The sequence below is a fragment of the Lithobates pipiens genome, unplaced genomic scaffold (assembly GCF_037356315.1).
Source record: "Lithobates pipiens isolate NorthernLeopardFrog02 unplaced genomic scaffold, aLitPip1_a1.2 Scaffold_16, whole genome shotgun sequence".
NCBI lineage: Eukaryota > Metazoa > Chordata > Amphibia > Anura > Ranidae > Lithobates > Lithobates pipiens.
In genome coordinates, this window is record NW_027507748.1 from 549,515,579 (window position 1) to 549,542,592 (window position 27,014).

Sequence of the window (27,014 nt, forward strand, 5' to 3'; positions counted from 1 at the left end):
CACTATGTCTCACACTATGTCTCACACTATGTCTCACACTATGTCTCACTGTGTCTCACACTATGTCTCACTGTGTCTCACACTATGTCTCACACTATGTCTTTGTCTCTCACTATGTCTCACACTATGTCTCACTATGTCTCACTATGTCTCACTTTGTCTCACACTGTCACACTATATCTCACTATGTCTCACTATGTCTCACTATGTCTCACTATGTCTCACTGTGTCTCACACTATCTCACATTATGTCTCACTGTGTCTCACACTATGTCTCACTATGTCTCACACTGTCTCACTGTTTCTCACACTATGTCTCACTATGACTCACACTATGTCTCACTACGTCCCACTATGTCCCACACTATGTCTCACTATGTCTCATACTATGTATCACACTGTCACACTATGTCTCACTGTGTCTCATTATGTCTCACTCTATGACACACTATGTCACACACTATGTCTCAAACTCTGTCACACTATGTCTCACACTGTCACACTATGTCACACACTATGTCTCACACTATGTCTCTCACTATGTCACACTATGTCCCACCCTGTCTCACTATGTGTTACACTATGTCTCACACTATGTCTCTCACTGTGTCTCACTATGTCTCACACTATGTCTCACACTATGTCTCACTGTGTCTCACACTATGTCTCACTGTGTCTCACACTGTCTCACTATATCTCCCTATGTCTCACACTATGTCTCACTGTGTCACACTATGTCTCACACTATGTCTCACTGTCTCACACTATGTCTCACTGTGTCTCACTGTGTCTCACTGTGTCCCACACTATGTCTCACGATGTTTCACACTATGTCTCACTATGCCTCACACTATGTCTCTCACTATGTCTCTCACTATGTCTCACACTATGTCTCACACTAAGTCTCACACTATCTCACTGTGTCTCACACTATGTCTCATTATGTCACACTATGTCTCACACTATCTCACTATGTCTCACACTATGTCTCACTGTGTCTCACACTATGTCTTTGTCTCTCACTATGTCTCACACTATGTCTCACTATGTCTCACACTATCTCTCACACTATCTCTCACACTGTCTCTCACACTATCTCTCTATCTATCGCTTCTCGGCCTTTTGGCTAAGATCAAGTGTAGTATCGACTATAGCCCTTAGGGGTGTCTCTGCTTCACAGCTAGGACGTTGAGAACCACTTGTATCTATCCAAGCCATTAGGTCCTTGTGGGGTACCCTCTGCTCGGCCTTGTAGGATCGTTGATTAAATTCAGCTTCACCTACTTGCTGCTATTGGGCCAGAGGCTTAGCCCCCACAAGGAACGAGATTGCGGTCTTCCCTCCTCCCCCCCTCCGCATTACTACCTTCGGGCAGTAGATGCAAGAGCCTTTATAAAGGCTTCAGAGCGAAGACGTCGAGGAATCCAGAAGGAAGCCGCCGAAAGAACACCTGAAGCGACTTCTCTCTCTCCAAGACGATGGGGAAGAGCGAGAGAAAGACCAGCAAGAAGAACCCCGCTCCAGCCACTTCCACCGAGGTCCCCGGGGATGTTGCTGCCCCAACCCCCACCTCCACCCCGGCCAGCACCAGCCAGCCGGGACCAGCCAAGCCTTCCCCCCCTGCAGACGGGCTCCCTACCTTGGAGTCCTGGATGAAGCAGACGGTCGTGCTGCAACTGAAGGAGGTGGACGGAAGGGTCCCCGACATGACCCCGGAGATCTTCGGCAAGAAGATGATCCTGGAGCAGGGGTTCAGCAAAGCGGAAACGCTTTCAGTGCAGGCCTTCACAAGAGGTACATTTTTTGTAACTTTTGTGTCTTTCCAGGCCTGCAGAAGATACTGGGATATGGTCAAGGCGAGTGGTCCTGAATCCCCCTTCCGTAAGTTCGCTGCGAACTGCCCCATAACACGGGACGAGAAGTGGGTGACGGTGGCCATGAGGAACCCCCATACCTCAGGTAAGGATATAGCCACTTACCTCCAGAGGTTCTGCACCGTGGTGAAGGACCCCGTCCGAATCCTCGATGCCAACGGCTTCTGGATAGGTAAGTGGTCAGTACTCTGCAAGTTCAGGAAGGACCCTTCGGGGGACATCCTGCACCTGCAGCCGTGCTTCTCCCTGGGCAACTCCGCAGGCACCCTTTTCTACCCCGGTATACCCTTCACCTGCAACAGGTGTAGCAACACCGGACACATGGGGAAGGACTGCAAAGAACCTGCTTGCAGGTTCTGTAGGGTTGCAGGCCACGAGACCAAGGATTGTCCGAGGTCCAAAGCCTGCAACCTCTGCGGAGCGGCTGAGCACGTGTTTAAACACTGCCCCCAGCGGTCCCGGTCCTATGCTGGCGCCCTGATCCAGGGCAAACCATCCTCCAGCACCAGGAAGAAGCCACCGGAAAGGGAAAAAGAGCCACAGAAGACCACGGGTAAGCACACCCCTACCCCCACCCCTGTCCAGGCCCCAGCCCGGACCCCGGCCCCAACCTCCAGCACCCCCCCACCCGCCACCCCGGTGCTGGAGGATACCCTCCCCACCCTCCCCCCACCCACCCCGGACCTGTCCTCCCTGGAGGACTTCCCCACCCTCCCTTCCACCCCCACCAGTGGACTCTCAGGAAGCCGGAAACGGAAGCCTAGTAGTCCAACAGCAGAGGAACCCGCTTCCTCCACTAAAAGGCCCACTGGCGACCGGCGCGAAAGCGAGGGACCAGAGCCAATAGTGGAGGACCTCGAGTCAGCGGGGGAGGAGGATGAGGACGTGGAGGGGGAGGAGGAGGTCATGGCCACCCCTGAGCCTGACCTCCCCTCCGACATCCACGTCCCCATCACCCAGAAAATGATGGATGCTGTCCTGCAGGAGCTCGGCCTGTCCGAGAACACAGGACAAGCAGAAGAGGCAGCGGAAGACCCCCCTCCGGGGAGGTAAGTTCGGTCCCTTACCGACTAGACCTCATACCCCTTTTTCATTATGGCAGAGATCTCAATCTTTTCCATTAATGTGAGGAGTATCAAGGATACATCTAGAAGGCAAGCGGCACTGACATTTTTAGCCACTCAGCAGAGTGATGTCTACATGCTCCAGGAGTGCGCACTTCCTCCTCTGAGGAGGTACACTCATCTGACCTCCCAGTGGACCCTCGGTCCCTCCTACTGGTCCGGGGGTGGCGATTGTAAGTCTGCAGGTGTAGCCATTCTTGTCAGGGGTGGGCGCTTCGCGGTTGACTCCATCCATGAGCTAGTCTGTGGCCGTCTTCTGGTCATAGACGGCTCGTGGGTGGGAGAGCCAATTAGGCTCATCAACGTGTACGCCCCCCCAGATAAGAATGAGCGGCTGGAACTTTTCCAGACCCTGCGGACCCAACTCGTCACCACCAGGGCAGTAGTAATCGGCGGTGATTTTAACTGTCCGATAGAGGAGGATGGGCGCAGCTCCAGCATGTACGCAAAACTTGATGCTACATCCAGGCTGCTCAAGGAGATGATCTCGGAGGCTTCCCTGCAGGACGCCGTGGGATCCATAGGGAGAGGTACCGTGAACTACTCATGGTGCCGTCCCGACGGATCAGTGCGTTCCAGGATCGACTTCGTGCTCACTTCAAGAGCAGTCAAGCATCGCGATTTCTCCATGATCCCCTGCTTTTTCTCTGACCACAGGGCTATTCACTTTCGGGGTGACCTGGGCGAGGGCTTTGCCCGCGGACCAGGCTCCTGGAAGCTGAATAGTACCCTGCTGGAAAATGAGGAATTGATGGGGGAACTCCGGGAGGCCTACGCCACCTGGAAGGAGGAAAAGCGATTCTTCGGAAGGGTAAGTGACTGGTGGGAGTTTGTGAAAGTCAAGCTACGCAGCTTCTTTCAGGCAAGGGGACGACAGCAAGTGTGTGCCAGGAAGAAGGAACTCAGGAGACTGCAACGTCAGTTGCAGTCCCTGCAGGACCTTCACCACTGTGGCTGGGACGTTAGGCAGGACCTGGAGGACACCAAGAAGAGCCTGAAAGGGCACGTTGAGGAAGAATCCAGGCACATTGTCTTCCGTGCCAAGGTGGAGAACCTTGAGAAAGGTGAGAAGTGTAATTCTTTCTTTTTCAGGAAACTCCACTCAGGACACACACCCTTGTCTGAGCTGCGTGACGAGACCGGAACACTCCAGAAGGGAAAGGAGGCTGTGATGCAAGTGGTCAGCGACTACTACACCAACCTCTACTCCCCGAAAACAACAGACTCACAGGCAGCCGACAGGTTCCTGTCAGGTATCTCTAACCAAATTGATCCTGCAGGTTCGTCGGACGTCAACGCCCCCTTGGTGTTGGAGGAGCTGCACTCTGCCGCTAAATCCTTTAGGCAAGGCAGGACCCCGGGCTGCGATGGTCTCCCAGTTGAACTTTATGTAACGCTGTGGGATCTCGTAGGCCCGGACCTGCTCGAGCTGTACGAGGAGATGGTGGTGGAGGGCAGAATGCCTCCGACCCTAAGGGAGGGGATGATCACGATTTTGTATAAGCGCAAGGGGGAGAGATCGGACCTGAAAAACTGGCGTCCGATCTCTCTTCTGAACGTGGACTACAAAATCCTCGCCAAGGTTTTGGCCAACAGGCTGAAATCTGTCATCGGACAGATCATCCACCCGGACCAGACTTGTGGCATTCCTGGTCGCAGGATTGCGGACAGCCTCGCGCTTGTCCGGGACACGGTCCAGTACATTCATGGCCGCCGTGTGCACGCGGCCCTGGTCAGCCTTGACCAGGAGAAGGCCTTTGACCGTGTCTCCCATGAGTTTATGTGCAGCGCTCTGCGCAGGTTCGGTCTTGGGGAAATGTTCTGTTCATATGTAAATGTAATGTACAATGAAATTCGTAGTGTGGTGTTGGTGAACGGTTGGAAAACTGACCCCTTTCCAGTGTTGTCTGGGGTCAGACAAGGCTGCCCTCTCTCACCTCTGCTTTTTGTCTGTTGTATAGAGCTCTTCGCCCGAAGCATCAGACGGAACCCAGAGATCAGAGGGATCACCGCACCAGGACCGGACAGACGGGAGGTCAAGTGCTCGCTCTACATGGATGATGTGACGGTGTTCTGTGCCGACCGGCACTCCATCAACACACTCGCCCAGACGTGTGAGGACTTCGGCCAAGCTTCAGGGGCAAAAGTCAACTGCGGGAAGTCGGAAGTCATGCTCTTCGGAAAGTGGTTCCTGCCTTCTTCTGCACCTATGCCCTTCAGCGTCAAAGCAGACTTCATCAAAATCCTTGGGGTCTGGTTTGGAGCAGAGGGCGCAGCCCTGAAGTCCTGGGAAGAACGACTGGCAAAGATGCGACAGAAGTTTGGACTTTGGAGCCTCCGAGAACTCACCATCGAAGGTAAAACACTGGTACTCCGCAGCGAGATTCTCCCTGTGTTGCAGTACCTCGCCCAGGCCTGGCCCCCCCGGGTTAACACCTGCAAGGCCATCACCAGGGCAGTGTTTCACTTCATCTGGAGCTCCAAAATGGACAGAGTAAAGCGGGCGGTTATGTTCAAGGAACCCCTCAAGGGCGGTAAGGGCGTGCCCGACATCGCCACTCTACTGAGGGTCTTCTTTGCCTGTAACTGCATCCGCAGAACTTTGGTGGACAGAACTGTAGACTCTGGCGGTAACTCCATGTCCCGTTTTTTCCTCCTGCCTCTCTGGAGGTCCCTTGGATGGGACAAATGGGACAGCTCCATCCCCTACAACTGGGACACTCCTTGGTATTACTTGGATACTTTCAAGTTTATTAAGGAGCAGGGGCTACATGGAGTGAAGCCCGACTTGTGGAAGCCAAAAACTATCCACAAGTTGATCAGAGCATCAGACATTGTTGAGACTGTTCCAGGCCTCCCTTCAGCCACTTGCAAAGTGGTCTGGAGGAATGTTTCTTCAAAGAGACTTACCAACAGGCACAAAGATCTGGCATGGATGGCAATCCAAGGGGGGTTGCCACTCAGGACATTCATGCATGCCAGAAACCTGTGCAGATACAGACACTGCCCCTTTTGCATCACCCAGGAGGAAACTGCTCTGCATGTTTTCTGGGAGTGTCCCTTTGCACAGGGCCTGTTGAGGGCTCTGGAACCTGATCTCAAAGACTTTGTTCCACAGACTGCTATAACACACTTTGGTGTGTTAAACGGACTCTTTTGTGGGACTCACTCACAAGAGGACATTGATAGTGCCTGGCGGGTGCTGTGTTGTTTTAAGGACGCTGTTTGGTGCGCCAGAAAGCGCCTCATCCACCAGAGGGAGAGGATGTCCATCCAGGACTGCCGCAGACTGACCCACAGTCTGCTCAGAGACTATCACCTGATGGACAACAAGGAGGAAGAGGAGGTCTGAAGATTTACCCTTCCCCCCCCACCCTCCCACCACAATGTACCCTTTTTGGCAGTTCAATAAAGCTTCGGGCCTGTGAACTCTTTCTCCCCCTCCCTTCCCCACCTTCTCCAACCCCCCCATCACACCTGTTGCTCATTGAAATGTCATTTTGATTTTGACTTTGACTAAAGACTGTATGACTTGACATGTATTTGGTAATGGTTTTTGGTAATGCTTTCAGGGTAATGCGGCGTCATGCATGATGTGATGTTTCGGGGTATTATTACTCTGCACAACACATCAGGCATCATACCGCAGGATGAATGTAATTTATTTGTATGTTTGGAACTGTATTGTCATGTAGTGTATTTTATGCGCTGCGTCGCAGTACAGTGTGGAATGTACCCTGTTAAAAGTATTTTGTTTTTTGTATATTTTCTTGAAAAATAAAGTATACATTTTCAATCAAAAAATCTGTTCTTATCAGTTGCCAAAGGAGGCGCTGGTCCATCCCTATAGAGGGTTTGGGCGGCGCTCTCCGATGGTGTAATTTGCATCCCGAAGGATGGTTTCGGTAGGGGCCACGTCGTGCCGCCCGACAGTAAACTGGGGGCCGATGCATGGTCGAGTCTGAGCCATCTGGAAGGATGCACCTGGTGAGGGCGGAGAAACACTGGGTCGAAGCCAGGGGAGGGGACCCTGGCAGACCGGCTTGGATTGTGGCAGCTTTAGCCCCAGTCAGTTTTTCGGGATTGGAACGCTTGTTCCCCTTTAGCCTGGAGGGGGGAACGGTCAGTACGTCCTGGATGTAATTAGGTGGGAGTGACGGGAGTGAGGGTGGGACCTGATGGTAAAGGGTCTCACTAAGCTCCTTGATCTCCATGCCTTCCTGATAGGGGTGGGGGCTGTTGTGGTCTGGGCTGGGCTGTCGGGGATGCTTTTGTTGGAAAGCCCATGGTGATGTGCCCCTGGAGTGGCAGTCCAGGGGTGCCTTCTTTCACTGTGCGTCAGCACTTTGATTTAGGCACCTAGGTCACGTCACCATTACACGCTTTTTTTACACCTGCCTCTAGGGCCCGGCCTTTTGGCTAGGACCAGAGGAATTTTTGATTCCTGGCCGGAGGGCCGGCCATTGTATCTCACAATGGTCACTTTTCACTCTCCTCTTCACTATCCCTTCCCCACTTTTTATTTATTTTATCTTTGTGTGTTTGTCACTGTGTGTCACTTCACGTTTGATTAGTAGGGTGTCGGTCCTCGGACCAATCCTGAACGTCTTGTGGGAGAGCGGACATAGGCCTTCTGGCTTGGTCCAATCTCCATGAGGGGGGGCCTACCTTCGGGGAAGCCCCCTACAGTACCAAGTACCTAGGAGGTTCTGTTTCGGCAGTCCTCCCGGGGAAAGGAGGGATTCCGGTTTCGTCCGGGTCCCACTTTGTTGAGTCTGGTACCTCAGTCCCTGTCTGGAGCCTAACGCCCCGGGGGATCAGGGTATGGTCCTTCTTTTGGAGGACATCAGGCACCCGTCTGCACTTTTTAGTGTGTCACTCTTTATGTGTGTGCACTTTTTTTATGCACCGGGTGGAAGTTTTTTGGGTGTGTTTGCACGCCATGGGCTTTTTCAAAAAAAAAAAAAAAAAAAAAAAAAAAAATCTGTTCTTATCAGTTGCCAAAGGAGGCGCTGGTCCATCCCTATAGAGGGTTTGGGCGGCGCTCTCCGATGGTGTAATTTGCATCCCGAAGGATGGTTTCGGTAGGGGCCACGTCGTGCCGCCCGACAGTAAACTGGGGGCCGATGCATGGTCGAGTCTGAGCCATCTGGAAGGATGCACCTGGTGAGGGCGGAGAAACACTGGGTCGAAGCCAGGGGAGGGGACCCTGGCAGACCGGCTTGGATTGTGGCAGCTTTAGCCCCAGTCAGTTTTTCGGGATTGGAACGCTTGTTCCCCTTTAGCCTGGAGGGGGGAACGGTCAGTACGTCCTGGATGTAATTAGGTGGGAGTGACGGGAGTGAGGGTGGGACCTGATGGTAAAGGGTCTCACTAAGCTCCTTGATCTCCATGCCTTCCTGATAGGGGTGGGGGCTGTTGTGGTCTGGGCTGGGCTGTCGGGGATGCTTTTGTTGGAAAGCCCATGGTGATGTGCCCCTGGAGTGGCAGTCCAGGGGTGCCTTCTTTCACTGTGCGCCGCACTTTGATTTAGGCACCTAGGTCACGTCACCATTACACGCTTTTTTTACACCTGCCTCTAGGGCCCGGCCTTTTGGCTAGGACCAGAGGAATTTTTGATTCCTGGCCGGAGGGCCGGCCATTGTATCTCACAATGGTCACTTTTCACTCTCCTCTTCACTATCCCTTCCCCACTTTTTATTTATTTTATCTTTGTGTGTTTGTCACTGTGTGTCACTTCACGTTTGATTAGTAGGGTGTCGGTCCTCGGACCAATCCTGAACGTCTTGTGGGAGAGCGGACATAGGCCTTCTGGCTTGGTCCAATCTCCATGAGGGGGGGCCTACCTTCGGGGAAGCCCCCTACAGTACCAAGTACCTAGGAGGTTCTGTTTCGGCAGTCCTCCCGGGGAAAGGAGGGATTCCGGTTTCGTCCGGGTCCCACTTTGTTGAGTCTGGTACCTCAGTCCCTGTCTGGAGCCTAACGCCCCGGGGGATCAGGGTATGGTCCTTCTTTTGGAGGACATCAGGCACCCGTCTGCACTTTTTAGTGTGTCACTCTTTATGTGTGTGCACTTTTTTTATGCACCGGGTGGAAGTTTTTTGGGTGTGTTTGCACGCCATGGGCTTTTTCAATAGAAAAAAATCTGTTCTTATCAGTTGCCAATAGGTGGCGCTTGTTTACCGTCCCTGCTCTACGGCGAGGTGGAGTAGGGGTGGCGGTTGCTATGCAAAGCCTGTTGGTGTAAAGGTGACCCGGACTGGTTTGTAGCCGGTTCGGGAAGCCTCCTGATGAGGGCGGAGAACCACTGGTCGGCGCCAGGGGAGGGGACCCTGGCAGACCGGCTTGGATTGTGGCAGCTTTAGCCCCAGTCAGTTTTTCGGGAGGGAACGCTTAGCTCTTCTGTTCCAGCAGAGGGGCGGCCGGTACCTTTCGAATATAATTAGGTAGGAGTGACGGGAGTGAGGGTTTGACCTGATGGCAAAGGGTCTCACTAAGCTCGCTGATCTCCATGCCTTTCTGGCTGTGGTGGGGGCTGTCGTGGTCTGGGCTGGGCTGTCGGGGATGCTTTTGTTGGAAAGCCCATGGTGATGTGCCCCTGGAGTGGCAGTCCAGGGGTGCCTTCTTTCACTGTGCGTCAGCACTTTGATTTAGGCACCTAGGTCACGTCACCATTACACGCTTTTTTTACACCTGCCTCTAGGGCCCGGCCTTTTGGCTAGGACCAGAGGAATTTTTGATTCCTGGCCGGAGGGCCGGCCATTGTATTGCACAATGGCCACTTTTCACTCTCCTCTTCACTATCCCTTCCTCACTTTTTATTTATTTTATTTGTGTGTATTTGTCACTGTTTGTCACTTCACGTTTGATTAGTAGGGTGTCGGTCCTCGGACCAATCCTGAACGTCTTGTGGGAGAGCGGACATAGGCCTTCTGGCTTGGTCCAATCTCCATGAGGGGGGGCCTACCTTCGGGAAAGCCCCCACAGTACCAAGTACCTAGGAGGTTCTGTTTCGGCAGTCCTCCCGGGGAAAGGAGGGCTTCCGGTTTTGTCCGGGGCCCACTTGTTGAGTCTGGTACCTCAGTCCCCGTCTGGAGCCTAACGCCCCGGGGGATCAGGGTATGGTCCTTCTTTTGGAGGACATCAGGCACCCGTCTGCACTTTTTAGTGTTTCACTCTTTATGTGTGTGCACTTTTTTTATGCACCGGGTGGAAGTTTTTTGGGTGTGTTTGCACGCCATGGGCTTTTTCAATAGAAAAAAACTATGTGTCACACTATGTCTCACACTGTCTCACTATGTCTCACTGTGTCTCACTGTTTCTCACACTATGTCTTACTATGACTCACACTATGTCTCACTACGTCCCACACTGTCACACTATGTCTCACACTATGTATCTCACTGTGTCTCATTATGTCTCACACTATGTCTCGCTTCTCGGCCTTTTGGCTGCGATCTTCGTGTCGTAGTTAAAGGGTTGACGGAAGGCACCAGTCCTGCTCGGCCTGGGGGTGTTTCCTTGATTGGTGCACCCCCTGCTGCTATTGGGCAGGACGCTGCTGGAGGTCTACGAGAGGGCGATTGGTGGGTCATAGTCCCACAGGGCGCGGTTGTTTTGGCGGGTGAGAGTCTCCGGGGGGCCCCCTTTTTGGGGATAACCCCCCCTCCTGGATTTCGTTGGGTGCTGTCGGTCCAGTCGCTGCGCCATAATGTCGTCCCGAGGCTTACGGGATTCAATTCGGTTTCATGTGAAGCCAGAATTTAGGCAAGAGATCTCCTTGCGGGATGTCGTGGTCGACCTGTTGCTGAACGTCCTTGGTCTCAAGGTAAAAGATATATTATGTTTGCAAGATTTTGCACAACAAGGTATTTATGATGTTACTTTCCTTTCTAATGAGGTTTGTTGGAACGTATTCGAAGACACACGAAAACTTAATATGGTGGAGCTGGTAAAGAAATTTGATATCATTCCGTTATTTATGCAGGAAGAAAAAGCTATTATAGTGCATTTATATAATCCATTTGCGGATGTGAACCTGATAAGGGCATTTCTCCAAAATTATTGTGAAGAGTTAAGGGGAGGTGAGAAGGTAATGAATAAGTTCAAGATATGGTCAGGAAAATACAGATTTTTTGGACGATTTAGGATGGATCCATTTTGTATCGGAGGGGTAAAGCGGCCGCCTGCTACCTTCAACATTGGTGGGGAGAGGGGGTTCTTATATTATCCTGGTCAACTGAGTTTTTGTAGAAAATGTTTCACATATGGTCATACAAATAACGAATGCAAGCAAGACATCAAATGCAGATTTTGCGGGAGGAATGACCATCCATCCAAGGAATGCAAAGGGAAGAGGACCTGCGACATTTGCAAGAGCCCAGATCACTTTGCCAAACAATGTGATCACTTCCAATCTGCAAAAAGGATGGCAGATTTGGAGCAGAGGATAAATAAAAGAATGGAGAAGAAGGGGCGGCCGAAGCCTGGGAGTGGGCCAGGGGAAGAAGACTCTGGGAGGCCTACTTTCAAGGCTGCACAGGCTGACCACTCAGAAGATCAGGTTAAGGAAACTGTACAGGCAGAGCCTCCTGTGGTAGTAGAGGAAGGGGGTGTGGGTGTAGCTCCTCGGGATACGGAGAAAATGGAGGAAGAGCTGCATACAGAAACTGCTGCTGTGGCAGCAGATGAGGAGGGTCCGGGAAGGGCTGATAGTGGAAAAGGTGAAGAGTTGAAGCAACAACAAGATATACCAATTGGAGAAGGCGGAGAGGAGAGTGTTGTTAGAGAGGAAGCACCCTTTGTAATAGTTAGTCCAGGGGTACTTTCTGATATTGTGAGCGGTTTGTCCTCCAGTAGTGAGGATGAAGAGGCCATGCTGACGGTGGATAGCGAAGAAAGTCTGGAATGTGGGCAGAGACTCGTCATTGATGAGATGATGGAGGGGTTACCACAATATAAAAGACCTCGGGAAGTGGGTGATAAGGGGGAGGAGGGTGGTAACTTACCTTTCCCTGACGATGGGGGTTCCGAGGAATCCGCCAGCTCTCCTGTGTCTAGGAGGAGACAGAAAGTGGTAGTGTGCGAGCGTCCGGAAGAGGATGCAGAGGAGATGTAACTAAGTTTGGAAATGATGGCTGGTTTTGTTAGAAATTTAATTTTTCTTATGGCTTTGATTTTTAGCTCTATCAATGTGAGAAGTATTGGTTCCGGGTGGAGGAGGGCGGTGGTGTTGGAATATCTGAGTGGATTGAAAGCGGATATAATTTGTCTGCAAGAATGTGGGATTGAGAGGAGTCCAAGTGGGGAATGGAAGGGTGGGATCTCCTTGTGGTCTCCTATATGTGGGTCAAGAAGTGAAGGAGTTGGGATTCTGGTTAAAAATAGTAATATAAAGTTTGTTTCGCATGAAGTGGTGGTGCCTGGGAGAATGCAGCTGGCTGTCTTTGAACTTTCTGATAAAAAATTCTGCGTGATTAACTGCTATGCGCCTGCTGAGAAGAAAGAGAGGTGTGCGTTTTTTAATATATTAAAACTACACTTGCCTGGAAGGATACCCACAGTGTTAGTGGGTGACTTCAACTGTGTCAGGAAAGATGAGGAGAGAGAAAGCAGTGGGGAAGGGGGTGGAGTTGATGTGTCCTCAAAACTTAAACTATATGATAAGTGACTTTCATTTGCAGGACGTGGCGAAGGTGGTGGAGGGGAGGGATTTGTCTTTCACCTTTCATTCTGATAAGGGTACGGTCAAATCACGGATTGATTTTATTTTTTGTTCCTCTTTTCTGGGAATAAAGGGGTATGAGGCGAACCCTGTAGCCTTCTCAGATCATTCCGTTATTTCTGGGGGCATTGAGTTAGATGCTGGAATAAGCTTTGGTGGAGGGGTATGGAAATTAAATTGTTTAATGATTGAGAATAATGATGTTTGTGGTAAATTTGAGTCCTTTTATGATTACTTGCTCCTTAAAAAACATGAATTTGACCATGTGCTGGTGTGGTGGGATTGGGCAAAGAGGAGGATTGGTGATTTTTTTAGAAGGTTGGGCAGTATGGAAGCAAAGAGAAGGCGCGAGGAGGGGAGGCGCCTTGTGGACAGATTGCATTTTTTGTTTAAATGTAAAAAGATGGGAGTGGAGGTGGACGGTGAAATTAAAGAAGTACGGGAGCAGAGAGATAGGATGATGAAGGAGAAAGGGAAGGGGATTGTGTTTCGTACTAAAGTGGAAAAGGTGGAGGAGGGGGAAAAATGCTCAAGGTATTTTTTTTAAAAGTCCTTTGAGCCTAAGAGAACTATTTGTACTGTGTTGGACGGAGAGGTGGAAGTGCAGGGGGATAAGGTTAAGGATGTCATTAAGTCATTCTACGACCATTTGTATGGAAGTGGGAGAGGAGCGTCAGAAGAGGAAATCCAAGAATACTGTCAAGTGGTGGAAGGGAACTTGAATAAAGATGAGGTAGAAGGTATGCTGCATGTGGTATCTGAAGTGGAAGTGGAGAACGTACTCAGAAATATGAGGAAGAACAAGACCCCTGGGCGTGATGGAATACCAGCGGAGTTCTACTTGTGGTTCTGGGAACTGATGAAGAAGGAAGTGGTTGAAGTCATTAGATTTTGCATGGAAAATAAGACCTTATCTGAATCGATGAAAGAAGGCGTTATTACGCTATTATATAAGAAAGGTGACCCGCGTGAAGTGAAGAACTGGAGACCAATCACCCTGCTCAATGTAGATTATAAAATCTTAGCAAAACTACTTGCCAACAGGATGAGGGAAAAGATAAGTAAGGTAATTGGTGAATGGCAAGTTTGCGCTGTTCCGGGTAGGAGAATATCTGATAATTTGATCCTCCTGAGGGATCTCATTTGTTACGCACAGAGCAATAACTTGCCTTTGGCGGTTGCAGGGTGTGACCTGGAAAAAGCGTACGACAAGGTATCCCATAAGTATTTATTGGTAGTTTTGAAGAGTCTGGGATTCCCGGAAGATTTGGTTGGGATGGTTGAGTGCTTGTATAAGGATATAAGTAGTAGAATTTTGGTCAACGGTAACTTGACAGAGGTGGTGAGAATAAAGTCAGGAGTGAGACAGGGGTGCCCCTTGTCACCTATAATCTTTATTTGTGTAATGGAGCCTTTAGTGAGGCATGTGATGCTGGACAAAGCCTTTAGAGGAATATTCGTGCCTGGCAGTAACGGAAACAATGTGAAGGCTCTGAGCTATATGGACGATGTGGCCTTTCTCTGCAGCTCGGCGGGAGACCTGAGAAGGACAGAACTCCAGCTGAAGATTTTTGGGGGCATGTCGGGCCTTAATGTGAATTGGGGAAAAAGTAATGTGTGTGCCCTGAGTGGTTCATGCGATATCTCGCGGAGCAGTTTGAAGGAGGTGGAGAAGATTGACGTGCTAGGGATTCAATTCGGAAGGGATCTTACGAGTCAAGCTAATACGGAAAAGGGAGTCGAGAAAGTGGCGAGGAAATTGGAGCTATGGAAGACAAGGAATTTGTCGTTTTCTGGGAAGACATTGGTGGTGAAGGCAGTGATTTTGCCCCTGTTACTATACTTTGGGGTAATTTTTCCTATGAGCAAGAGATGGACCCAGAAGGTGACTCGTCTACTCTTCATATTCCTTTGGGGATCCAAGATGGAGAGAAAGGCTAGAGATGTTGTTATGAAGTCTGAGCAATTGGGTGGCTATAACTTCCCCAATGTGGAACTTTTCTTAGACGTACAAAGATGGATGGTACACTATAAAGCCTTCCTGGGAGGTGGGAAAGTGGCATGTTTAATGAGGTACCTGATTGGGTGGCCCCTTTTGAAGTGGGGATGGGGGGAAAAGGATCTGAGGAAACCAATGGCTTTGGTACCGCCTATGTATTATTTGAGGATGAAATTGTTCTATGAGAAGAATAGTTTACACGTTTTAGGACCTGATGCTAATAAGAAAGAAAATTTGTGGAAGTGGTTGAGGAAGGGGGAGTTAATTTCTAATGTAATGGGCTTAAGAACGAAGCAGGCGGAGGAATGCTGGCAGAGTCTAAAAGTGAAGGGGATAACGGGTAAGCAGAAGGAAATTGGGTGGATGGCTATGCACCACTGCTTGCCTACTCTCGAGTTCCTTAAAGCCAGAGATTTGGTGAGAAGAGAGGAGTGCCCGAGGGAAGGATGTGGTGGAAAAGAGAGCATTCGTCATGTTTTCTGGGAATGTAATTTTGCCCGTGAGTTGTGGAGGAGATTGGAAGGGTTTGTTCGGAGGGTGTTAGGGATTGACCATCTATCCTTTGAATCTGGGGTGTATGGCTTGGGAGGTGGTGGAAGGGTCTGTAAGCGGAAAAAATATGTGTTTTCTGCAATTGTTAGAGAAGTGTTGTGGGAGGCAAGGTGTGCGATGTATAAAAATAAGCTTGCAATATCTGAGAAAGAATGTATGGATTGGTGCCTGGCAAAATTGTATGTAGTGTTAGAGATGGAGAGAAAGAGTATGGGTAAGGAAGAAGCGGATGTGATGTGGGATTTTAGGGGGTGGAGGGAAGGGGGTGTTACATGATTTTTAATGTAAGGAAAACCCTGTTTTGGTTTTTATGTGTTGTGTAAGCCACATATGATGAACGGAATACAGCTCAGTGTATGGTTCGAGTGCCAAGTTTTAGCTGAGGTTTTGTAATTCATTCTGAGTGGTAAAAAAAAATCTGTTCTTATCAGTTGCCAATAGGTGGCGCTAGTTTACCGTCCCTGCTCTACGGCGAGGTGGAGTAGGGGTGGCGGTTGCTATGCAAAGCCTGTTGGTGTAAAGGTGACCCGGACTGGTTTGTAGCCGGTTCGGGAAGCCTCCTGATGGGGGCGGAGAACCACTGGTCGGCGCCAGGGGAGGGGACCCTGGCAGACCGGCTTGGATTGTGGCAGCTTTAGCCCCAGTCAGTTTTTCGGGAGGGAACGCTTAGCTCTTCTGTTCCAGCAGAGGGGCGGCCTGTACCTTTCGAATATAATTAGGTAGGAGTGACGGGAGTGAGGGTTTGACCTGATGGCAAAGGGTCTCACTAAGCTCGCTGATCTCCATGCCTTTCTGGCTGTGGTGGGGGCTGTCGGGGATGCTTTTGTTGGAAAGCCCATGGTGATGTGCCCCTGGAGTGGCAGTCCAGGGGTGCCTTCTTTCACTGTGCGTCAGCACTTTGATTTAGGCACCTAGGTCACGTCACCATTACACGCTTTTTTTACACCTGCCTCTAGGGCCTGGCCTTTTGGCTAGGACCAGAGGAATTTTTGATTCCTGGCCGGAGGGCCGGCCATTGTATTGCACAATGGCCACTTTTCACTCTCCTCTCCACTATCCCTTCCTCACTTTTTATTTGTGTGTGTTTTGTTACTGTTTGTCACTTCACGTTTTGATTAGTAGGGTGTCGGTCCTTGGACCAATCCTGAACGTCTTGTGGGAGAGCGGACATAGGCCTTCTGGCTTGGTCCAATCTCCATGAGTTGGGGCCTACCTTCGGGGAAGCCCCCACAGTACCAAGTACCTAGGAGGTTCTGTTTCGGCAGTCCTCCCGGGGAAAGGAGGTCTTCCGGTTTAGTCCGGGGACCACTTGTTGAGTCTGGTACCTCAGTCCCCGTCTGGAGCCTAACGCCCCTGTGGGGGCTAAGCCTCTGGCCCAATAGCAGCAAGTAGGTGAAGCTGAATTTAATCAACGATCCTACAAGGCCGAGCAGAGGGTACCCCACAAGGACCTAATGGCTTGGATAGATACAAGTGGTTCTCAACGTCCTAGCTGTGAAGCAGAGACACCCCTAAGGGCTATAGTCGATACTACACTTGATCTTAGCCAAAAGGCCGAGAAGCGATCCCACACTGTCTCACTTTGTCTCACTATGTCTCACACTATGTCTCACTATGTCTTACACTATGACTCACACTATGTCTCACTATGTCTCACACTGTCTCGCTATATCTCACTATGTCTCACACTATGTCTCACACTATGTCTCACACTATGTCTCACACTATGTCTCACTTTGTCTCACTATGTCTCACTATGTCTCACTATGTCTCACACTATCTCTCACTATGTCTCACACTATGACTCACACTATGTCCAACACTATGTCTCACACTATATCTCACACTATATCTCACTATGTCTCTCACTATCGCTTCTCGGCCTTTTGGCTAAGATCAAGTGTAGTATCGACTATAGCCCTTAGGGGTGTCTCTGCTTAACAGCTAGGACGTTGAGAACCACTTGTATCTATCCAAGCCATTAGGTCCTTGTGGGGTACCCTCTGCTCGGCCTTGTAGGATCGTTGATTAAATTCAGCTTCACCTACTTGCTGCTATTGGGCCAGAGGCTTAGCCCCCACAAGGAACGAGATTGCGGTCCTCCCTCCTCCCCCCCCTCCGCATTACTACCTTCGGGCAGTAGATGCAAGAGCCTTTATAAAGGCTTCAGAGCGAAGACGTCGAGGAATCCAGAAGGAAGCCGCCGAACGAACACCTGAAGCGACTTCTCTCTCTCCAAGACGATGGGGAAGAGCGAGAGAAAGACCAACAGAAGCAAGAAGAACCCCGCTCCAGCCACTTCCACCGAGGTCCCCGAGGATGTTGCTGCCTCAACCTCTACCTCCACCCCGGCCAGCACCAGCCAGCCGGGACCAGCCAAGCCTTCCCCCCCTGCAGACGGGCTGCCTACCTTGGAGTCCTGGATGAAGCAGACGGTCGTGCTGCAACTGAAGGAGGTGGACGGAAGGGTCCCCGACATGACCCCGGAGATCTTCGGCAAGAAGATGATCCTGGAGCAGGGGTTCAGCAAAGCGGAAACGCTTTCAGTGCAGGCCTTCACAAGAGGTATATTTTTTATAACTTTTGTGTCTTTCCAGGCCTGCAGAAGATACTGGGATATGGTCAAGGCGAGTGGTCCTGAATCCCCCTTCCGTAAGTTCGCCGCGAACTGCCCCATAACACGGGACGAGAAGTGGGTGACAGTGGCCATGAGGAACCCCCATACCTCAGGTAAGGATATAGCCACTTACCTCCAGAGGTTCTGCACCGTGGTGAAGGACCCCGTCCGAATCCTCGATGCCAACGGCTTCTGGATAGGTAAGTGGTCAGTACTCTGCAAGTTCAGGAAGGACCCTTCGGGGGACATCCTGCACCTGCAGCCATGCTTCTCCCTGGGCAACTCCGCAGGCATCCTTTTCTACCCCGGCATACCCTTCACCTGCAACAGGTGCAGCAGTACCGGACACATGGGGAAGGACTGCAAAGAACCTGCTTGCAGGTTCTGTAGGGTTGCAGGCCACGAGACCAAGGATTGTCCGAGGTCCAAAACCTGCAACCTCTGCGGAGCAGCTGAGCACGTGTTTAAACACTGCCCCCAGCGGTCCCGGTCCTATGCTGGCGTCCTGATCCAGGGCAAACCATCCCCCAGCACCGGGAAGAAGCAGCCGGAAAAAGAACCACGGACGAAGACTGGTAAGTCCACCCCCACCCCTACCCCCACCCCTGTCCAGGCCCCAGCCCAGACCCCTCCCCCAGCCCCTGCCTCCAGCACACCCCCACCCACCCCCTCTGTGCTGGAGGTGACCCCCCCCACCCTCCCCCCACCCACCCCGGACCTGTCCTCCCTGGAGGACTTCCCCACCCTCCCTTCCACCCCCACCAGTGGACCCTCAGGAAGCCGGAAACGGAAGCCTAGGAGTCCAACAGCAGAGGAACCCGCTTCCTCCACGAAAAGGCCCACTGGTGACCAGCGCGAAAGCGAGGGACCAGAGCCAATAGTGGAGGACCTCGAGTCAGCGGGGGAGGAGGATGAGGACGTGGAGGGGGAGGAGGAGGTCATGGCCATCCCTGTGCCTGACCTCCCCTCCGACATCCACGTCCCCATCACCAAGAAAATGATGGATGCTGTCCTGGAGGAGCTCGGCCTGGCCGAGAACACAGGACAAGCAGAAGAGGCAGCGGAAGACCCCCCTCCGGGGAGGTAAGTTCGGTCCCTTGCCGACTAGACCTCATACCCCTTTTTCATTATGGCAGAGATCTCAATCTTTTCCATTAATGTGAGGAGTATCAAGGATACATCTAGAAGGCAAGCGGCACTGACATTTCTTGCCACACAACAGAGTGATGTCTACATGCTCCAGGAGTGCGCACTTCCCCCTCTGAGGAGGTACACTCATCTGACCTCCCAGTGGACCCTCGGTCCCTCCTACTGGTCCGGGGGTGGCGATTGTAAGTCTGCAGGTGTAGCCATTCTTATCAGGGGTGGGCGCTTCGCGGTTGACTCCATCCATGAGCTAGTCTGTGGCCGTCTTCTGGTCATAGACGGCTCGTGGGTGGGAGAGCCAATTAGGCTCATCAACGTGTACGCCCCCCCAGATAAGAATGAGCGGCTGGAACTTTTCCAGACCCTGCGGACCCAACTCGTCACCACCAGGGCAGTAGTAATCGGCGGTGATTTTAACTGTCCGATAGAGGAGGATGGGCGCAGCTCCAGCATGTACGCAAAACTTGATGCTACATCCAGGCTGCTCAAGGAGATGATCTCGGAGGCTTCCCTGCAGGACGCCGTGGGATCCATAGGGAGAGGTACCGTGAACTACTCATGGTGCCGTCCCGACGGATCAGTGCGTTCCAGGATCGACTTCGTGCTCACTTCAAGAGCAGTCAAGCATCGCGATTTCTCCATGATCCCCTGCTTTTTCTCTGACCACAGGGCTATTCACTTTCGGGGTGACCTGGGCGAGGGCTTTGCCCGCGGACCAGGCTCCTGGAAGCTGAATAGTACCCTGCTGGAAAATGAGGAATTGATGGGGGAACTCCGGGAGGCCTATGCCACCTGGAAGGAGGAAAAGCGATTCTTCGGAAGGGTAAGTGACTGGTGGGAGTTTGTGAAAGTCAAGCTACGCAGCTTCTTTCAGGCAAGGGGACGACAGCAAGTGTGTGCCAGGAAGAAGGAACTCAGGAGACTGCAACGTCAGTTGCAGTCCCTGCAGGACCTTCACCACTGTGGCTGGGACGTTAGGCAGGACCTGGAGGACACCAAGAAGAGCCTGAAAGGGCACTTTGAGGAAGAATCCAGGCACATTGTCTTCCGTGCCAAGGTGGAGAACCTTGAGAAAGGTGAGAAGTGCAATTCTTTCTTTTTCAGGAAACTCCACTCAGGACACACACCCTTGTCTGAGCTGCGTGACGAGACCGGAGCACTCCAGAAGGGAAAGGAGGCTGTGATGCAAGTGGTCAGCGACTACTACACCAACCTCTACTCCCCGAAAACAACAGATGCACAGGCAGCCGACAGGTTCCTGTCAGGTATCACTAACCAAATTGATCCTGCAGGTTCGTCGGACGTCAACGCCCCCTTGGTGTTGGAGGAGCTGCACTCTGCCGCTAGATCCTTTAGGCAAGGCAGGACCCCGGGCTGCGATGGTCTCCCAGTTGAACTTTATGTAACGCTGTGGGACCTCGTAGGCCCGGACCTGCTCGAGCTGTACGAGGAGATGGTGGTGGAGGGCAGAATGCCTCCGACCCTAAGGGAGGGCATGATCACGATTTTGTATAAGCGCAAGGGGGAGAGATCGGACCTGAAAAACTGGCGTCCGATCTCTCTTCTGAACGTGGACTACAAAATCCTCGCCAAGGTTTTGGCCAACAGGCTGAAATCTGTCATCGGACAGATCATCCACCCGGATCAGACTTGTGGCATTCCTGGTCGCAGGATTGCGGACAGCCTTGCGCTTGTCCGGGACACGGTCCAGTACATTCATGGCCGCCGTGTGCACGCGGCCCTGGTCAGCCTTGACCAGGAGAAGGCCTTTGACCGTGTCTCCCATGAGTTTATGTGCAGCGCTCTGCGCAGGTTCGGTCTTGGGGAAATGTTCTGTTCATATGTAAATGTAATGTACAATGAAATTTGTAGTGTGGTGTTGGTGAACGGTTGGAAAACTGACCCCTTTCCAGTGTTGTCTGGGGTCAGACAAGGCTGCCCTCTCTCACCTCTGCTTTTTGTCTGTTGTATAGAGCTCTTCGCCCGAAGCATCAGACGGAACCCAGAGATCAGAGGGATCACCGCACCAGGACCAGACAGACGGGAGGTCAAGTGCTCGCTCTACATGGATGATGTGACGGTGTTCTGTGCCGACCGGCACTCCATCGACACACTCGCCCAGACGTGTGAGGACTTCGGCCAAGCTTCAGGGGCAAAAGTCAACTGCGGGAAGTCGGAAGTCATGCTCTTCGGAAAGTGGTTCCTGCCTTCTTCTGCACCTATGCCCTTCAGCGTCAAAGCAGACTTCATCAAAATCCTTGGGGTCTGGTTTGGAGCAGAGGGCGCAGCCCTGAAGTCCTGGGAAGAACGACTGGCAAAGATGCGACAGAAGTTTGGACTTTGGAGCCTCCGAGAACTCACCATCGAAGGTAAAACACTGGTACTCCGCAGCGAGATTCTCCCTGTGTTGCAGTACCTCGCCCAGGCCTGGCCCCCCCGGGTTAACACCTGCAAGGCCATCACCAGGGCAGTGTTTCACTTCATCTGGAGCTCCAAAATGGACAGAGTAAAGCGAGCGGTTATGTTCAAAGAACCCCTCAAGGGCGGTAAGGGCGTGCCCGACATCGCCACTCTACTGAGGGTCTTCTTTGCCTGTAACTGCATCCGCAGAACTTTGGTGGACAGAACTGTAGACTCTGGCGGTAACTCCATGTCCCGTTTTTTCCTCCTGCCTCTCTGGAGGTCTCTTGGATGGGACAAATGGGACAGCTCCATCCCCTACAACTGGGACACTCCTTGGTATTACTTGGACACTTTCAAGTTTATTAAGGAGCAGGGGCTACATGGAGTGAAGCCCGACTTGTGGAAGCCAAAAACTATCCACAAGTTGATCAGAGCATCAGACATTGTTGAGACTGTTCCAGGCCTCCCTTCAGCCACTTGCAAAGTGGTCTGGAGGAATGTTTCTTCAAAGAGACTTACCAACAGGCACAAAGATCTGGCATGGATGGCAATCCAAGGGGGGTTGCCACTCAGGACATTCATGCATGCCAGAAACCTGTGCAGATACAGACACTGCCCCTTTTGCATCACCCAGGAGGAAACTGCTCTGCATGTTTTCTGGGAGTGTCCCTTTGCACAGGGCCTGTTGAGGGCTCTGGAACCTGATCTCAAAGACTTTGTTCCACAGACTGCTATAACACACTTTGGTGTGTTAAACGGACTATTTTGTGGGACTCACTCACAAGAGGACATTGATAGTGCCTGGCGGGTGCTGTGTTGTTTTAAGGACGCTGTTTGGTGCGCCAGAAAGCACCTCATCCACCAGAGGGAGAGGATGTCCATCCAGGACTGCCGCAGACTGACCCACAGTCTGCTCAGAGACTATCACCTGATGGACAACATGGAGGAAGAGGAGGTCTGAAGATTTCCCCTTCCCCCCCACCCTCCCACCACTATGTACCCTTTTTGGCAGTTCAAATAAAGCTTCGGGCCTGTGAACTCTTTTTCCCTCCCCTCCCCACCTTCTCCAACCCTCCCCATCACACCTGTTGCTCATTGAAATGCCATTCTGATGTTGACTATGACTAAGACTGTATGACTTAACATGTATTTGGTAATGTTTTTGGTAATGCTTTCAGGGTAATGCGGCGTCATGCATGATGTGATGTTTCGGGGTATTATTACTCTGCACAACACATCAGGCATCATACCGCAGAATGAATGTAATTTATTTGTATGTTTGGAACTGTATTGTTATGTAGTGTATTTTATGCGCTGCGTCGCAGTACAGTGTGGAATGTACCCTGTCAAAAGTATTTTGTTTTTTGTATATTTTCTTGAAAAATAAAGTATACATTTTCAATCAAAAAATGTCTCTCACTATGTCTCACACTATGTCTCACACTATGTCTCACACTGTCTCACTATATCTCACTATGTCTCACTATGTCTCACACTGTGTCTCACTATGTCTCACACTATGTCTCACTGTGTCTCACACTGTCTCACACTGTCTCACACTATGTCTCACTGTGTCTCACACTATGGCTCACTGTGTCTCACACTATGTCACACTATGTCTCACTATGACTCACACTATGTCCCACACTATGTCTCACTATGTTTCACACTATGTCTCACTATGACTCACACTGTCTCTCACTATGTATCATACTGTCACACTATGTGTCACACTATGTCTCACTATGTCTCACACCATGTCTCACTATGCCTCACACTATCTCACTGTGTCTCACACTATGTCTCATTATGTCACACTATGTCTCTCACTATGTCTCACACTATGTCTCACACTATCTCACTATGTCTCACTGTGTCTCACACTATGTCTCTCACTATGTCTCACACTATGTCTCACACTATGTCTCACACTATGTCTGTCTCACTGTGTCTCACACTATGTCTCACTGTGTTTCACACTATGTCTCACTATGACTCACACTATGTCTCACACTATGTCTCATTATGTCACACTATGTTTCTCACTATGTCTCACTCTATGTCTCACACTATGTCTCACACTATGTCTCACTATGTCTCACACTATGTATCACACTATGTCTCACACTATATCTCACTATGTCTCACAATATCTCACTATGTCTCACACTATGACTCACTATGTCTCACACTATGTCACACTGTGTCTCACTATGTCTCACACTATGTATCACACTGTCACACTATGTCTCACACTATGTCTCACACTGTCACACTATATCTCACTATGTCTCACACTATATCTCACTATGTCTCACACTATGTCTCACTGTGTCTCACACTATGTCTCACACTATATCTCACTATGTTTCACACTATGTCTCACACTGTCACACTATGTCTCACTCTATGTCTCACACTGTGTCTCACTCTATGTCTCACTCTATGTCTCAGGATGTCTCACACTATGTCTCACTATGTCTCACTGTGTCTCACACTATGTCTCACTATGACTCACACTATGTCTCACTATGTCCCACACTATGTATCACACTGTGTCTCACACTATGTCTCACTGTGTCTCACACTACGTCTCACTGTGTCTCACACTATGTCTCACTATGTCTCACACTATGTCTCACACTATCTCACTGTGTCTCACACTATGTCTCACACTATGTCTCACTGTGTCTCACACTGTGTCTCACACTGCGTCTCACACTATGTCTCTCTCACACTATGTCTCACACTATCTTACTGTGTCTCACACTACATCTCACTGTGTCTCACACTACGTCTCATTGTGTCTCACACTACGTCTCATTGTGTCTCACACTATGTCTCACTATGTCTCACACTGTGTCTCACTGTGTCTCTCACTATGTCTCACTATGTCTCACTGTGTCTCTCACTGTGTCTCACACTGTGTCTCACACTATGTCTCACTGTGTCTCTCACCGTGTCTCACACTATGTCTCACTGTGTCTCACACTATGTCTCACTGTGTCTCACACTATGTCTCACACTATGTCTCACTGTGTCTCACACTATGTCTCACTTTGTCTCACACTGTCTCATTATATCCCACTATGTCTCACTGTGTCTCACACTATGTCCCACACTATGTCTCACTATGTCTCACACTATGTATCACACTGTCACCCTATGTCTCACTCTATGTCTCACTATGTCACACACTGTCTCACTCTATGTCACACTATGTCCCACCCTGTCTCACTATGTGTTACACTATGTCTCACACTGTGTCTCACATTATGTCTCACTATGTCTCACACTATGTCTCACTGTGTCTCACACTATGTCTCACACTATGTCTCACTGTGTCTCACTATGACTCACACTACGTCTCACACTACGTCTCACACTACGTCTCACACTGTGTCTCACTATGTCTCTCACTGTGTCTCACACTAGGTCTCATTATGTCACACTATGTCTCTCACTATGTCTCACACTATCTCACTATGTCTCACACTATCTCACTATGTCTCACACTGTCACACTATGTCTCACACTGTCACACTATGTCACACTATGTCTCACACTATGGCTTCTCGGCCTTTTGGCTAAGATCAAGTGCAGTTTTACTGTAGGAGACTTAGCCGAGAGGTGCCCGGGGTACTCGACGGTCGGCCTTGGGGGGGGAGCGTCCCTTTTCGGAGGGCCCCCCCTTGCTGCTATTGGCCTTAGGCCTAGTCCCCGGGCAACGGGAAGCGATCGCCTTTCTAAAGGCGCAGGTCGGTGGCGGAGCTGTGGGGGTCTCCCCTAGTGGGGGCCCCCCATAGGTGAGCAGGCGGATCTGTGGACTCTCTTCTCAAAATGGCGAATCGTGGGTTGAAGGACTCATTGCGTTTTCTGGTTGAGCCAGGATGTAAGGAACAAGTTACTTTGAAGACCGTGGTCGTGGACATCTTGACGGACCTATTCAACATCAGGGTCAGCGAGATTATGTGTCTGCAGGATTTTCCCAGTCAGGGAATTTATGATGTAACTTTTACTTCTACAGCAACCTGTTGGAATGTTTATGAAGAAGCTGAGAAAATAAAGGGAGAAGGAGTGCTGAAATTTGTTCAGATTATTCCGTTGTTCATGGAGGAGGAAAAAATTATTGTGGTTCATATGTACAATCCTTTTGCTGACCCCGCCCTGGTTAGGGCTTTTCTAGACAGTTATTGTTATTGAGATATTGAGACAGAGTCTCTGAGAGGAGGAGAACCGATCTTAAATAGATATAAAATCTGGTAAATATAGATTTTTTGGCAGATTTAAATTGGACCGGGACTGTATTGGGGGAGTAAAGAGGCCACCTCCTGTGTTCACAATTGGGGGAGAAAGGGGCTTTTTGTTCTACCAAGGACAGCCAAAATACTGTAGGAAATGCTTATCATATGGACATACTAGTGATACATGTGAGATGACAGAGAAATGTAGATTCTGCCAACAAATGGGTCATAAAGCTAAAGACTGCAAAGCCGGAAAAGTGTGCGATATATGCAAAAGTGAGGGACATCTGGTGAAACAATGCCCTGTCTATGCAAGAGAACGGACAAAACTGTTTAAAACCAGGATGGGATGGGGGAACAAGGAGCAGATGGGCAGACAAGGAGGGGGGTGCTGAGCAGACGGCTCCCGAGGAAGGGCGCCATGCCAGCGGAACCCCGGAGTCTGCATCCAACGACGCTCCTCCCAGTGATGCTGCGGGTGGAGGTGGTGGGGCAGGGGAACCGGGTGGTGTCGCTGCGGCTGCAGCTGATGTTGCCGGACCTTGCCCCGCAGCTTCTGAGACAGCAGAGGGACAAGTAAGAGATCATGCGGGTGGTCTTGAGGCAGAATTAGTTCCCCCCCAACGAGAAGAAGAGATGGAGACCAATGAGACGGCGGGTTGTTCCCAGGGTTTCCAGGAAGGAGTAGAGGTCGTTACTGAAGGAGTCCCGGATGCCAGTCCGGTATCTAGTTCTTTTCCGGCATCAGCTCTGATCGGAGATATTTCCTCTAGTGAGGAAGAGGAGGAAGATGAGGAAGAAATGGATGATGACTTTGATGAGGGAAGTCTGGAGTGTGGTCAGCAGATGATCATATCAGAGTCTCAGTTAGCGGGGAAACGAACCCGGTTGGAGGAGGAAGAAGCAGAAAGTGGGGAGGAAGGCTCCCTGCACATCGCCTTATCTGGGGCCTCCGAGGAGGAGGCCGCCAGCTCACCCTGCTCAAGGAGAAGACAGAAAGTAGTTCTGGGAGGGACTGAGCGTCAGAAGGAATAAGAATACTGTTAATGATGGCTAGATTTATGCTTTATGTGTTGATGGCTCTTATTGTGGCCTCTTTAAACGTTAGAAGCCTAAAGGCTGGTGGGAGGAGGGCTATGGTCATGGACTATTTGGAGTCAGTAAAGGCCGATATCATCTGCATACAGGAATGTGGTATGGAGGACTTATGTGGCATTACTGAATGGGGGAAGGGGATAGCGGTATGGACACCCTGTTGCTAAACAAGAGCAGAAGGTGTGGGAGTGTTGTTCAAAAATAAGGATATTAAGATAGTGTCACATGAGGAGGTG

The 27,014-nt window shown here is 50.6% G+C and overlaps 2 protein-coding genes and 3 pseudogenes across 2 annotated transcripts; 4 read left to right on the forward strand and 1 right to left on the reverse strand.

Annotated features, from left to right (window-relative positions):
* Positions 1-1,106: 1,106 nt before the first annotated feature.
* On the forward strand, positions 1,107-1,258 carry LOC143986404 (U2 spliceosomal RNA; annotated as a pseudogene).
* LOC143984179 (uncharacterized) lies at positions 1,113-6,350 on the forward strand. The gene is made up of 2 exons (XM_077484476.1): positions 1,113-1,794; positions 4,960-6,350. Exons 1-2 carry the CDS (start codon positions 1,479-1,481, stop codon positions 6,348-6,350), a joined length of 1,707 nt encoding a protein of 568 aa, XP_077340602.1. The 5' UTR covers positions 1,113-1,478.
* A 10,337-nt stretch (positions 6,351-16,687) lies between these two features.
* Positions 16,688-16,839, reverse strand: LOC143986405 (U2 spliceosomal RNA; annotated as a pseudogene).
* A 304-nt stretch (positions 16,840-17,143) lies between these two features.
* Positions 17,144-17,295, forward strand: LOC143986406 (U2 spliceosomal RNA; annotated as a pseudogene).
* Positions 17,296-17,481: 186 nt separating this feature from the next.
* On the forward strand, positions 17,482-25,505 carry LOC143984180 (uncharacterized). The gene is made up of 2 exons (XM_077484477.1): positions 17,482-18,572; positions 25,467-25,505. The coding sequence occupies exons 1-2, from the start codon at positions 17,517-17,519 to the stop codon at positions 25,503-25,505; spliced, it is 1,095 nt and encodes a 364-aa protein (XP_077340603.1). The 5' UTR covers positions 17,482-17,516.
* Positions 25,506-27,014: the final 1,509 nt, after the last annotated feature.